This window comes from Staurois parvus, unplaced genomic scaffold (genome assembly GCF_062004578.1).
Source record: "Staurois parvus isolate SC_StPar_1 unplaced genomic scaffold, SC_StPar_1.0 ptg000023l, whole genome shotgun sequence".
Lineage (NCBI taxonomy): Eukaryota > Metazoa > Chordata > Amphibia > Anura > Ranidae > Staurois > Staurois parvus.
In genome coordinates this window covers 2,420,473-2,436,212 of record NW_028317819.1, presented here as the reverse complement: position 1 = coordinate 2,436,212, position 15,740 = coordinate 2,420,473, and the positions used below count along the sequence as shown (strand labels likewise).

The window sequence follows — 15,740 nt, the reverse complement described above, 5'->3', positions numbered from 1 at the left end:
GGTTTTATATGTTAATGTTTTGAATTGTATTCATTGGGCAATGAGAAACCAGTGAAGGGATTGGCAGAGAGGGGTGGCAGATATAGAACGGTTAGTAAGGTGGATGAAAATCTGTATACATTAGTGTAGCGCTCTAAGAAATGTCATAAAAACCATAAAAAATAAAAAAATAAAAAATATTAAATCAAATGTGACCAGTGCTGTAATCTCCACAGTGCTCTTATGCCACTAATAGCACTAGAAACGGACAAACCCAACAATATCAGAATATGCAGTATACAGTATATATTAAATGTGACAAGTGCTGAAATCTTCTCAGTGCTCTAGTAATACTGAGTAAAAAATAAAAAGATAAAAAATAAGATAAAAGTGATAGTGTCACTCCAAACGATAAATAAATCAAATAGGTAACAGGTGACAGTGCCACTTCAACTTCATTCAATGTCCAATTTTCCTTATTCGCATTCTTCTATTTAAAGTGTTCTTGATAACCATGCATAGTGTGTATAGGTAGTGCCACACGTGAACCAACACACTCTTATCCACTTTGGCTGAAATGCCTGCTCACCTCCTTCCTGCGACCCCAAGGGGCCCACAAGCCTTTAGGATCACCCTGGATCCTCAGGATTCCTGGTAATGGCACCTTCCTGATATTCCTCCTATCAGGTCTCCTCCACTCCTTCACTGCTATGCCTCCCAGATTCCTCACCACCGGTTGTCTGTAAGCTCTCTCTCACAAAGACAGTGAGTAGAAAAACAGATCCTCCATTGTGTAGTATTTTCCAATCAAATAGGTGTTAGTGGAGTGTAGTGTAGTGAGGAGATCGGAGAGGTTGCTGGACATGGCAGTAGAGGAGTCTGGCTTTCACTCACTACACTCCACTAACACCTATTTGATTGGAAAATACTACACAATGGAGGATCTGTTTTTCTACTCACTGTCTTTGTGAGAGAGAGCTTACAGACAACCGGTGGTGAGGAATCTGGGAGGCATAGCAGTGAAGGAGTGGAGGAGACCTGATAGGAGGAATATCAGGAAGGTGCCATTACCAGGAATCCTGAGGATCCAGGGTGATCCTAAAGGCTTGTGGGCCCCTTGGGGTCGCAGGAAGGAGGTGAGCAGGCATTTCAGCCAAAGTGGATAAGAGTGTGTTGGTTCACGTGTGGCACTACCTATACACACTATGCATGGTTATCAAGAACACTTTAAATAGAAGAATGCGAATAAGGAAAATTGGACATTGAATGAAGTTGAAGTGGCACTGTCACCTGTTACCTATTTGATTTATTTATCGTTTGGAGTGACACTATCACTTTTATCTTATTTTTTATCTTTTTATTTTTTACTCAGTATTACTAGAGCACTGAGAAGATTTCAGCACTTGTCACATTTAATATATACTGTATACTGCATATTCTGATATTGTTGGGTTTGTCCGTTTCTAGTGCTATTAGTGGCATAAGAGCACTGTGGAGATTACAGCACTGGTCACATTTGATTTAATATTTTTTATTTTTTTATTTTTTATGGTTTTTATGACATTTCTTAGAGCGCTACACTAATGTATACAGATTTTTACACTGATTAGGTTATTGGTTGGAGTGTCAGCAGCTTACTTATTAGGAGGGGGAACTATCCATAGAAGCGCAGGAGGATCTATAATCAGTAAGGTGGATGAGTCTGGCAGCAGCATACATGATAGATGGAAGAGGGGATAGCCTGCGATGAGGTAGACCAATGAGGAGGTAGTTACAATAGTCAAGGTGAGAGATAACAAGGGAGTGAATAAGTTGTTTAGTGGTTTCAGAGGTTAAGAAAGGGCGTAGCTTGGAGATGTTGGTGAAGTCTATATGATTTGAACAGTGAAATAAATAACACCCTCCCCCCCTTTAATGCAGCATTAAACAAATTACATGTTAGTTTAATCAAAAGTTTTAATAACACAAAATGGAAAAAAATTTATACTTTATGGAAGTGATCAGAACATAAGATTTAAAATAACTTTCATGGTTGAGATATTTTCCATTGTGCACTTGACTTTGACAGCCAGTAGTTTTCCCTCCCAGGCATTACCAATCAGGTGCCTCTCAGGACAGCTAGTCTAAAGCAATGGGCTGCACACAGTGGAGCAGCAGCACATCCCAAGTGTCAATTTTTTTTAGATGCATTTGTGCATGAACATAAATAGCTGGGGTTAGAAGGTTCTTGGTTTTCTTGTAAGCAGAATGGCCCCTTCCCTTCAGACCCATTTGTTGGAATTCTATCCAAAAACTGACCGTGATCGGGAAATGGGGGGGGGAACAAAAAAACAAAAAACTAACTATAGCATGAGTACCTACAAGCCTTTTATTTTCATCATCATCCTTCCAGATCTCTTAAGCCAGTTTTTCAGGAAAGGTCTTACCCCCACCTATTAGAGCTGCTCAATGAATAGCATAAAGGTCATATATACATATGTACTAACAAGGTTGTAGCATTCTTATAAATAAATATACATCAGTTGTCAAGTTCAATAAGTTGTACTGGAGACGTGTATAATCCACACGACTGATGTCTGGCAGCTCTTCCGTTGCATCAGTGAGACTCCAGTGAAAACACTATTCAATTTCCTGTGTGCGCAATAACAAGGGTATACAGACTAGAGCAGGTTCATCAATAGTATATACAGCATCTAAAATGTAATAGACTACCTATCAAAGTCCAGTGGTTCTATAAAAACACATGAAATCAGTCTTTTCTTTCACCCGTTGCCATGAGCCTAAGAAACATCATCTCAAGAATGACCGATATGTATTTTTTAACATACATCAATTGACCTATCATTCAATCCGCTCTCTAAAAACCATGGCAAAAAGTGTCCCTTTTCCCACCATGCACTGTTTGGGACAATAAATGACACTACTGAAAAATATGAAGTGGACATGCAAGTGGCCATATTGCTAGCATACAAGCGCTCTGCCTTGGAATCTGTAGATCCTAAGGCACACTGAATGCTCAGCACCACAAGGCATCCTATTATTGGTTCATGATACCCTGCCCCCAAAAACTGTGGTCGGATTGTTTTTTTGGTTTTTTTTTCATAACAAGTCCCTATATCCAGGTTTCACGCTGTTCCCTGTCCCTTTCTTCCAGCCAATCTGAACATGGAATCAGTGTCAGAAATTAGCAGCTAAAAAGATGGGACCAAAACTGTAAAATAAAATTATTTGATTGAAAGATTGTGGGCAGATGTTCAGTAACACTATAGAAAAGCACTTGGATTTGCACGAGGGTCTTTCTGGTTTCTGTACCGAAATGCAAGCCAAACGCCAAGGATCTGAAAAAAGAATGCACAGGACATCAGATAAAGTACACAACTACTGTATTCTACAATCAGCTACCTATGTCATTTGCATCCAAGCAGTTAACCACATCCCGACCACCCTTTAGCAGATATACTGCTACAGGGTGGCAGGGGCGCGCAAAATTAAATACACACACATGAAACTTGAAAAATGTCCGTAATGCAACTTAAAAAAAAAAAAAAAAAAAAAAAAAAAAAAAAAGGTGAAACTAATGTATGAGATAGACTCATTACATAGTTCAAGCCGTGATTTATCATAATTGTGATGAACTATCTTGCTTTGCAAGTAATGAGTCTATCTCATATATTAGTTTCACCTTTTAAGTTGCATTACTGAAATAAATGAATTTTTGCACGATATTCTAATTTTTCGAGTTTCACCTGTATATACATACATACATGCACATGATTTTGTGTTTCCGGGTAGGGCATGGCTTACAGTGAAGCACCAACACACCACCCCCCAGTAAAAACACTCCCAGCACACAGTTAACCCTTTGATTGCCACTCATGTTAACCCCTTCCTGCCCAGTTCCACTAGTACATTGTCAGTGCTTTTTTTTTTTTTTAGCACTGATCACTGTATTAATTTCACTGGGGATGTCAGTGACACCAAGTTAATTCCCCCCAGTGTCAGAATGCCCGACGCAGTCCCGCTATAAGTCGCTGATCGCCGCAGTTACTAGTGAAAAAAAAAACAAAAAACGGACGCACAGGAGATCAAATACCACCGAAAGTAAGCTCATTTTGTGGAGAAAGAAATGTATTAAAAAAAAAAAAAAAGGAGTAAATTTAATTTGGGTGCAGCATTGCACGACCGTGCAATTGTCAGTTAAAGTCACACAGCGCCGTAACACAAAAAATGACCTGGTCAGGAAAGGGGGAAAATCCTTAGGAGGGCAAGTGGTTAATACATACACAAATTGACACAGCTAGTCTGCAATTGCCTGTTTAGGTTTGAGTGGTGACTACCATGTGAAAAGCAGCAAGGCTTAAGAAAAACATAGATGATGCAATCTGCCAAGCGAAAAATGGAAGAGAAAAAAACCCAAAAAAAACAACGACAACAACTGTACAGATGGGGGATCCCTACCGCAAAAAGGGGCTACATTTGAGGGCATGGTAACAACTACAAACATCAAAAAGGAAAGAGCAGTGGCATCACACTCCCAATTTTAAATAGCAGACTTTGTTTTCTGCATCTAGACTAAAAAAAGTTACATAGACACATCTGTTTGTAAAATGTTTAGATGAACCATCCTTAGATACCAGTCACTGCTGCTATTCTCTGGGTGCTCCTTTCCTAGAGAACTTGCTGGGTACCAGTACTTCACTTGCATGCCCTTCTGGTACAAGTACTGGTCTTGTATAATGTTGTGACTGAATGCATCCCTTTGTGTGAAGTCATCACATAGTGCCCTGCCTCTGAAAAGAAGGCCTAACCAAAAGAGGCACATGGGTCTCCCATTGCTGACCATCACAATTCCCCTAGGCCACCCCTATATGCCTTGGTTAAGGACTTTAACCATTTGCAGATGTAGTATGACCACTCCTTTATAATAGAACAATGCTCTGGGTGCAAAGTAAAAACTCTTAATGCTGCATTTCAATGGGATGATTACAAAACTGCAAGTACAGTATAAAAGAGGAAAGGAGTAAGCCTCAGTCTATAAATGTGCTCATTTGACCAATGAAGAATGCTGATAGCTGTCTCTGGAGAGTACAGGAGAAGCTTATGTAACAGTCATGAGCTTTCAGTTTGTTCTCATTATAGAGAACTACACAATATTTCTCAAAAGGAAGCCTGAAAATAGCAGTCACATGTGAAATGGTTATAAATCCAGGAAGAAACAAAACACACTGTTCTGTATTGTTTGTTAGAATGCTCATTATATACTAAAAGTGATTCTAAAGTTGTTTGGGGTTTTTTCTTTACCTAAAAATAATGTACGTTATACTTACCTGCTCTATGCAATGATACTGCACAGTATGGCCCCTTACCTCCTCTTCTGCTCTATGCAATGATACTGCACAGTATGGCCCCTTACCTCCTCTTCTGGAGCCCCCACCAAGCACTATCCTCTCCTCCTTCCCTGCATGTACCCCGTAGCAAGCTGTGCAGGCACACTCCCATTCCTGACTGTGTATCCATAGACTGACAATGCACAGGTCAGACCCCCCCCCCCCCCCCCCACTCTCTGCACACAGGATTTGTCCAACAGCAGCAGGAGCCAATAGCTATCCATGTGTCTTGTGAGAGCAGGCAGAGGGGAGAGAACTGCTGCAGATGGGAACAGCACTGAATCGAGTGAGGAAAGTATTTAAGGTGGTTGGGGGAGGGGGCGGCGCAATACAACTACTGAGGCATTTTTAACTATGCAGTGCAAGGAATGCATGAAAAAAAAAAAAAAAAAAAAAAAAGGAAGCCTTTAGAACCACTTTAGCATTAGGTCAGTGCCACTAGTAAGGAAACCATCTTGACAAAACGGATATCCATGCTTGTCTACAGAAACTTTTAGTTTTTGTCACCCTTCATATTGGTTTCAGAATCAAATGATGCATTTACCTCTGTGAAGCTGAAGAAGAGTCCTACACCTCCCAGGATTTTCAGGGCTTCACCAGCATGGTTCAGCATTTTTTCTCCACAGGTTTCACACGAACGTTGGTGTTTACACTCCTGAATGTGAAATAAAGAGAAAAAGGCCTTTGGTTGGCTTATGGGCACCTATTGCGTCTATCAAAGAGCAGCAGATGTGTGGGTGACCACTGAATCAGAAAAACATTGGATGACCCATCTGCTCTCATGACAATATAGTAAATAAAATAATTATTATTATACAGGATTTATATAGCGCCAACAGTTTGCACAGCGCTTTACAATATAAAATAGTCTATAGTAAACATAAAATGTGGTAATATACCAAAAAGTAAAAAACACACACACACCTCTCCAGCCAGTTTTGCGACTCCGCTCTCAGTCGCACTGCATAGCTAGAAGCATGACCCCACGTTTTCCAACTCCGCTTAGTAGATTCCCATGTTACCTGCTTGCTCAATTAGACAAGGACTTAAGCTTGCCCTACATAGATCGAAATGCAGCTGGCTCAGCAGGAACCAGCAAGATTTGATTCATGTAGGGGCAGGCTGATTGTACCCAAATCGATCCATCAATCAACGTGGGTACAACCAGCATGTTCAATTTTTTACATTCAATTACTGCCCAGTGGCTATAACCACTAGCACTAGTCATTGTGTTCCACCGGCCAGAAAGGTTCCCCCCACAATCTACACTGTCTGTGTTCCACCTGTGCTGGAAGGAAAGAGTCGAGTAGTCTATGGGCCGTTTTAGCATGATGATACTCATTTTTTGTCCAATATTCCTGACGTTGTAGAGTAGAAGGAGGAACTCAAGGTGTCATCTGTTTGACTGTGCAGCATTGCAGGTGTGGATAAAAAGGCTAACTGAAAAGAAATAAACAGTTCACAAATATGCATTTCAACTCCCTGCTTAGTCATTTGTCATCTTGCCGCCTTCTCCCTCTTTTCACCATGTAGCACTGTGGACCTGACCTGCATGCATCTTAATCTTGTAACTAAATATATGTGGATAAAATGGGTAGGTAACAGTATTTAAGCCTAGTACACACGGGCCAAAATGTCGGGCAGCATTTCCAGCCGACATTTGGCCCTTGTGTATAGCAGCCATTCTGACAGAAGCAGGCTGTTTGGGGAGAATTTCTACTCACTTCATGTTCCAGGCAAGAAAGTGAAAGTCTACATATATTCCTTCAAATTATATTAGAAACAAAGTTAGGCGATACAGTGATATTGCTACATTCAGCAACGTAACCACTTGAAGACCGCATACATAGATTTACAATGCGGGTTTCAAGTGGTATACCGAGATGATGCCTGCAGCTATAGACATCTCTGTATTGCTTTTTTTCCTGTTGGCGATGGGCTTTGTAAAAGCAATGCTACAGGCTAATAAGCTTCCCCGTGCTCTCTCGGCCGGCGGGGAACCTAGCAGTGAAGGCTGCATTTCTGCCGGCTTATCATAGTGGCCATCTTCCCTGATGATCTTTATGGTATTAGAAACCAGGAGTGAGAAGTATTTTGTCACTTTCAGTTTCCCTAGTATGTGACTTGGAAAAAGCATTGGTTCACACCGATCTTGGTGTAATCAATTTTAAGGGATCTGATAGACCCAATACTCTCCATAAAGACGACCTGTCACCACTCATAGTTAACACAGTGAGGTTTACATTCCTTGTGATAATTAAAATTTTTTTTTTTTTTTTTTAAATAAAGCACCCCATCCTACCCTGCTCATGCACAGATGTGAACACATGTGTCGGACCAGAACACAAACAGCAGTTGCACCACACATGTGAGGTATTGCGGCAAACGTCAGAACAAGAGCAATAACTAGCACCAGACCTCCTGTGTAAGGGCTCGTTCACACTTGACTTATTTCTAACTCTTGCCAAACGCTCCTATAGCGTTTGACAGGCGTTAGACAGGCATTTTTAATGCTCCTCAGACGCCCTATGTGTGTTTTTGAGGAGTTTGTGGTGCAGTTTTAACGCTTGGCAAATGCCTATCAAACGCCTATAATGAAGTTAACTGGTATTAAAGCTCCGTAAATGCCTGCCAGGCATTTGAGGAGCGTCACCATAGACTTGAATGAGAGGCTTCAACTCCTCCTGACTGGACAAGAAGTGTCAGTTTTGACACGACGCTGACGCTTCGGTGTGAACAACACTGTATGCTGCCATGTGCAGAATTTTCATAGGCGTTTGAGTGTGAACATAGCTTAACTCTAAACTGGTAACCTGAAAAGGCTTTGAAATACTCCCCATATGGAGATTTTTAAATACCGTAGTTTGACACTATTTCACATGGGCAGCTTTAAAGCATGACATGTTAGGTATTCATATACTCGGCGTACCATCATCTTTTATGTTCTACCAAAAAAACAGGTTATTTTATTGTGTTTATGTGCATTAAATTCATTAATGTATTTTTTTTAATGGAGTTTGAAAAACCGCTGCACAAATACCGTGCAACAAAAATATATAAAATAAATACGGATAAGGATGGTATAAAGTGAGTGCTCCTAACCAAGCAGCTAGCACTAAAGGTAATCACAGTGTACCCATAAAAAGCAGAATAATAATAACAGAGTGCAGCGCTACGAAATAAGTGCAAAAAGCAATAAATGAATAACCACGGACTATTTGCTTTTTGCACTTATTTCGTAGCGCTGCACTCTGTTATTAATATAAAATAAATAATTTGCAAAACCCACCATTTTACTCCCCGCACTCCCTGCATGGTCCCAGGACAGCATCTAAGGGAAGGCTCCCGATGCATACTGTGATTGGGAGCTTTCTGATCATGTGACTGCTGTGACAGCCAGAGTGGTCACATAATCAGAACGCTAACTCCCAGCATTTAAATCCAGTTAAAGGGCCAGGAGGTGGGGCTGGGAAGGAGTTAATTATCATTAAAATAATTTGTTTTTTTACAGTATACCTGCAATTGATCCGGTTTCAAACTTTTCAATCCCTGCACAGCTCAGATTCAGGGAGTGAGAAGCAGCACAAGGAGCCAGTTGAGTTGCAGTGCTCATGCGCTAATAAGGAACATACTTACAAGAGTAAAGCCCAGAGTGACAGAAAGAGGAGCTCATCACACTATGACTTCTGCTTTCACTATCCAGTCACAGGATGGGAGAGGAAGAACTGTAAAAGTTTAGAGACTGCAGAGAAAAATCAGGTGTCCTATCCTACCAGACACGGGTGTGCTGTGTAGTAGAGTAGTGTAAACCTCAGGACTGTATGGACAGAAATACAAATCTTTAGGTAGGCAAACAGCTTCCTTGTAATTCATCTGTCAATGTAGCCATTTGGTATTTTACCTATTAATCTAGGGTGCTGCAATCTACTCCGCCAATTCAACCAACTCTGAGGAAACACTTGCCAGCATATATTCTGTGACAAAAGGCAAAATATTCACTAAAGCGTCTGAGATTAATTATGCATCACAGAACATACCGCATCACAATAAAGATATTCCTCCGTAAATTCTTTGTTATTTGTAGTGTTTAACAGACCACAGCAATTCAAGTTTTTCTCCATCTCTCTCCGTGTGACATTACCAAGGTGGGTCCATGTGTTGTTCAGGAAATGTTCCTGCAAAAATCAGAATGCCTATAAATACAGTTCTGAATCCTGCAAAACATGTACATATTACAACAAATAAAACAAAAAACACACACAGCAATTAGCTTGCCAATCAGTGATCACATGATCGGGACCTCGTACAGAGGTCCCGTCCGACGAACGGTGTTTCACTGTGTCCGGAGGATACAGTGGGCACCGGATCGCGGTGCTGCGCGGTCCCGGGGAACACGCACAAGCAGGGTGTGGGGAGGCCGTTTACAAACGGCCACCCGACCCTGCAGTGCCACCGTCCGGCCGTTTATATACAACGGCCAGTTGGGAAGTGGTTCCAGCATGCGTTTATCTATGGGAACAGGTTACATGTTCCATCCATTTTAAGTGTAGAACATGCAACATGTTCCAGCATCTGCAGCCTCTCCACCCACCGATCCCTCCTCCCTGTGATGGTGGGCGAGGGATCTTCTCCCTTCCGCCCACTGTTCCAATCTGAAAATAACAGCTGTGCAGGGCTCCCCCCACACAGCCGCATCAGAGTTTCCTGTTAATGAATAGTCTACTTGTGCCCAACGACTTGTACTTGTTAATGACAAGTGAGGGTGCTGGTAAGCAGTTCATGGACCCCTCTTCCTGCTCTCAAGTAACTACCTACCTGTATGAGGTATGGGCAGACAGCTATGCTGAGAATCTGCAGGAGCCCGACATTGCAGCTGCGATCTGCTGATCGTGGGTGCAATGCTCTGCAGGCTCCTTACCTGCAAATATACAGTATCTGACAGAAGTGAGTACACACCTCACGTTTGTAAATATTTTATTCTATCTTTTCATGTGACAACACTGAAGAAATGACACTTTGCTACAATGTAAAGTAGTGAGTGTACAGCTTGTATAACAGTGTAAATTTGCTGTCCCCTCAAAATAACTCAACACACAGCCAATAATATCTATACCTCTGGGAACAAACGTGAGTACACCCCTAAGTGAAAATGTCCAAATTGGGCCCAAAGTGTCAATATCTTGTGTGGCTGCAATTATTTTCCAGCACTGCCTTAACCCTCTTGGGCATGGAGTTCACCAGAGCTTCACAGGTTGTCACTTCCACTCCTCCATGACGACATCACGGAGCTTGTGAATGTTAGAGACCTTGCGCTCCTCCACCTTCCATTTGAGGATGCCCCACAGGTGCTCAATAGGGTTTAGGTCTGGAGACATGCTTGGCCAGTCCATCACCTTTACCCCTCAGCATTTTTAGCAAGGCTGTGGTCATGTTGGAGGTGTGTTTGGGATCGTCATGTTGGAATACTGCCTTGCGGCCCAGTCTCTGAAGGGGGAGATCATGTTCTGCTTCAGTAAGTCACAGTACATGTTGGCATTCATGGTTTCCTCAATGAACTGTAGCTCCCCAGTGCTGGCAGAACTCATGACACTCCCACCACCATGCTTGACTGTAAACAAGACACACTTGTCTTTGTACTCCTCACCTGGTTGCCGCCACACATGGTTGACACCATCTGAACCAAATAAGTTTATCTTGGTCTCATCAGACCACAGGATATGGTTCCAGTAATCCATGTCCTTAGTCTGCTTGTCTTCAGCAAACTGTTTGCAGGCGCTCTTGTGCATCATCTTTAGAAGAGGCTTCCTTCTGGGACGATAGCCATGCAGACCAACTTGATGCAGTGTGCGGAGTATGGTCTGAGAACTGACAGGCTGACCCCCCACCCCTTCAACCTCTGCAACAATGCTGGCAGCACTCATATGTTGATTTCCCAAAGACAACCTCTGGATAGGACGCTGAGCACGTGCACTCAACTTCTTTGGTCAACCATGGCAAGGCCTGTTCTGAGTGGAACCTGTCCTGTTAAACCGCTGTATGGTCTTGGCCACCATGCTGCAGCTGTTTCACGGTCTTGGCAATCTTCTTATAGCCTAGAACATCTTTATGTAGAGCAACAATTCTTTTTTTCAGATCCTCAGAGTTCTTTGCCTCGAGGTGCCATGTTGAACTTCCAGTGACCAGTATGAGAGAGTGAGAACACCAAATTTAATACACCTGCTCCCCATTTACACCTGAGACCTTGTAACACTAAAAAGTCACATGACACCGGGGAGGGAAAATGGCTAATTGGGCCCAATTTGGACATTTTCATTTAGGGGTGTACTCACTCAGCAAATTTACACTGTACAAGCTGTACACTCACTACTTTACATTGCATCAAAGCGTCATTTTTTTCAGTGCTGTCACATGAAAAGATAAAAAAAAAATAAAAAATTACAAAAATGTGAGGGGTCTACTCACTTTTGGGAGATCCTGTATGTGCATTTTATTTTTTGAAAAGGTGAACGTATCCTTTAAGCCCCACAAAGTGCTACACTGAAAACTCCTATGTCCTGAGCTCAAGAAAAGGGTCACATGAAGACTAGCAGAACATACAGAACTTACCAGCTTACAATAGAAATATACCATTTTAAGCTACTTAAAATGCATATATAGAACATATGCCCGATTGTATTTTGGGTAGTTTTAACTGCCAAGGATTTTAAATATAGGTACATTTCTGTTTAAACAAACTTCTTTCCCTTTGGCTGTGTTACACAGCCGATAATCTGCTGGAATCACAGCATATTCTAGTGGCAAGAATCAGCTGATTCTTGCAGCTGGAATCATACGTGTAGTCGAACAGCTGCGGCTGTTAAGCCAGTACAAAGAAAAATGACAGGCTGAAAGAGGCCAACACTGTTTGCATGTACACCCAGCAGTTACCTGCATCTGTCCACATCCCAGTGTAAATGGTAATGTGAAAAAGTGTGACTTTGTGTATACCTCCAAAAAAAGTGTAATGCAGACAAACAATAGAGATATAAAAAAAATTAACACTATTTAGTATAACAAACATGTCAGTTAAAAAGACTTAAAACCATGTATGCATGTTAGCCATCCAAAGTAGCTGTTCATATGGCCTTGAGATCAACTTGTGAAGATCAAACTGCCCCTGGCATCACAGAATAGAGAAAATGTGATTTCATTCCATATCTTGCAGTACAAAAACAGAACTAAGGCAACTCATTCACACACCATGGATTATAGTCTCATAGCTTCAGGTGATTGGACACGTTTGAGGACAGACACCCCCCATAACTCTACCCCATTCAGAGTCCTCCGTTTTGCAGCAAACAATGCAGAGTAACAAGGAGAATTTTGGGAGATGGCACGTGTTCTGTAAGAGCAAAAGATCCACTCCAGGTGAGTGCCGAATCTGCATAACCCCTCCGCAGACATGCAGGTGCTGGCCCGATCTGTGATCACAGATACAAAGGAAAAACAGAATGGTTGGCAGCACAAAGAACAATGTAGTGGATGAAATCCTTTAAATGCAATATAAGAAAATGACAGCTCCAAGACAGGACAGAGGAGCAGTAGACGCGTTTCACATGAACATGTGCTTAGTCATTACAGTACATATCAAAAGATTCTGAGAATCTTGAGATCTCTGTGCGCAAGGGACAATGCCAAAATGCAATATTGGATGCCTATGATCTTTGGGCCATCAGACAGCATTACATTAAAAACAGGCATGATTCCGTGATGGACATCACTGCATGGGCTCAGGAATATTTCCAAAAACCACTGTCTGAACATGCCATCCAAAAATGCAAAGTAAAACGTTCCCATCTTCTCTGGGTCAGAGCACATTTAAAAGTGTTTCAAAGTGGAAAACGGTTCTGTGGTTAGCCAAATCAAAGTTTGACATTTGTGCAACCATGGACGCTACATCCTCTGGTCTAAAGAAGAGGACCTTCCGGATAGTTAGCATTGCCAAGTTTAAAAGCCTGTGTCTCTGATGGTATGGGGTTGCATTAGTGCAAATGGAATGGGCAGCTTGCATATCTTGAAAGCCACTATCAATGTTGAAAGATTTATCCAGGTTTTAGAGCAACATATGCTCCCATCCAGACAATGTCTTTTTTTCACAGAAGGCCTTGTATATGTCAGCAGGACAATGCTAAATATGCACCTATGACAAGATCATGACATCATAGTAGAGTCCAGGTGCTTAACTGGCCTTCCTTCAGTCCAGACCTTTCAACTGAAAACATTTGGCACGTTTTGAAAAGAAAAATACAACAAAGAAGATCCAGGACTGTTGAACTGTCAGAATCATATCAGGCAAGAATGGGATAACATTCCTCTCCCAAACTCTAGTAACTTGTCTTATTTTCAAGATGTGTACAAAGCTTTGCTAAAAGAAGAGGGGATGTTACACCATAGTAAACTTGGCCCTGTCCCAAGTATTTTGAGACAAGTTACTGTCATTCATTTAAAAAAATTGCCTTCATTTTTTCTTAAAAATGGTACATTTTCTCAGTTTAAACATTTGATATATTTTCTATTGTGAATAAAATAAGGGTTTATGTGATTTGTAAGTCATTGCATTCTGGTTTTATGTATATTTTATGAAGCGTCCCTACTCTAAGAATTGGGGTTGTAAGAACCTTCCAAACGTAGGGAAGGAAGGATTTTCCCCACTGTTCTTGTTGAAGTGGAGATCTACTAGGGCAAGAAATTTTGGTAGAAATAAACATGAAATATCCAGGGAAGGAGCCTGTTTTTTCTGCTGACAGGCTAGTTAACTGAAGAGTTCTTGAATGAAATTGGGCAAAAAAGTACTGCCTCAAACAGGGCTACAATTAGACCCAGAATACTTATAGCAATTCTCACCGGATCTCAGCAGTTGAGCATAAGCTCAAAAACATGCAAGGGTCCACAGTCGATTGAAAGTATGTGCCTCTAATGCATGGTGTAGAAATAAGTTGCCTGTTCTTTGTACTGTACGCAAGTAAATTGAATGCACCTAAATCACAAGTAAAAACACACACAGTGAATTATACCATTTAAAGTCAATACATGCATTTAGACACGTGTCTATTCGACAGGGTGAATTAAGCCATAGAACAAAATATAGTGTGCAGGAAAAAGGACTTCTACATTTTCCTGGAATCCACCTATTCTTACAAAATAAAAATTTAAAAACATAGCAGGAGCACAAGAACTTACTTGTTGCGATCTGTTCATAGCCAAACAAGAACAAGAGACCACCAGTTGGAAAATAAAGATGAGTATTAACACCACCATGTACTATATTACAGTTAAGGATACATAAAGCTATTGCCAGGATTAAAAAAAAACACAACAGGCAATAAAAACCTGTTCAATGGTATATAAAGCAGATTAGTGTGTTCTCCTGCCTGCTGGCGCTGCGGGAGGGAATCCGGCTTCCTTTATCATATTTTTTTGGGAATGTAGGTTATCACTCCCTTCTGGGAAGAGGTTCTGTCCTTGCTACGATTGTTACTGCGCACCTCCCTCCCTTTTGAGCCCCTTTATTTTCTATTGGACTTGCCCTTCCCGGGTCTCCCCAAACCGTTAAGGGAACACTCCCTGCACATTCTGACAGCAGCCAGGAGAAGCATTCCAATGAGCTGGCTCTCCCCCACACCCACTTCAATGCCAACAATATTTAAGTTCATTGCAGACATCAGAAAAATGGAATATCTAATCGCTTTACATGCCGACTCTATAATCGTATTTGAAGCAGCATGGAACCCATGGGACATTTATATCTCTGCTCAACCTACTCAAAATGTACGGCTTGATTATCCTTTCACTGTTGCTTTATTGACATTGTATGTTTTTTTTGGTTTTCTGTTATGATCGATGAACCTCTTTTTTTCTCCTTTCCTTAAATTTCATGTATGTACACACGTATGTACGTACATGTGAAAACTTAATAAAAATGTTAAATTACAAAAAAAAAAAAAAAAAAAAAAAAAAGCAGAATAGTGTGTCATTAGTAATACACATGAAAATGTACCAATTAGGACTTACCTTACTGCTGTTGTTCTTATGTCATAAAACACTTGCAGCTGCAAACAAAAAGGCGAACAGACATGTATTCCTGGCCATTTTCTTTGTGCAAAGGAAACATTGGAGCAAAGACATTTTATTCAATTTCTAGTCAAAACCAAATATTTTGTTTTGGATAAAGTGAGGGAGGATTAAAACCTATAGCAACGTTTTTTTGCTGTCTCTGACCTATTTAGGGAGACTCCCCTCACTTCCTGTCAGAGGAGGACGTGATGGGTAACCTCTTATCACAAAGTTCTCATTGTCCATGACTTCCAGTAATTCACATACGCTGCATAGTCAAAC

The 15,740-nt window shown here is 41.2% G+C and overlaps 1 protein-coding gene across 1 annotated transcript in view; it reads right to left on the bottom strand.

Moving 5' to 3' along the window:
- Positions 1-1,917: 1,917 nt before the first annotated feature.
- Positions 1,918-15,740, bottom strand: part of TSPAN31 (tetraspanin 31) — a 28,702-nt gene continuing 14,879 nt past the window's right edge. Inside the window, exons 3-6 of the mRNA XM_089692718.1 lie at positions 14,586-14,666; positions 9,404-9,541; positions 5,911-6,021; positions 1,918-3,317 (exon numbers count right to left, since the gene is read on the bottom strand). Of these exons, the coding sequence (XP_089548844.1) occupies positions 3,243-3,317; positions 5,911-6,021; positions 9,404-9,541; positions 14,586-14,666 (405 nt within the window). The 3' untranslated portion in view covers positions 1,918-3,242. The remainder of the gene's footprint in view (positions 3,318-5,910; positions 6,022-9,403; positions 9,542-14,585; positions 14,667-15,740) is intronic.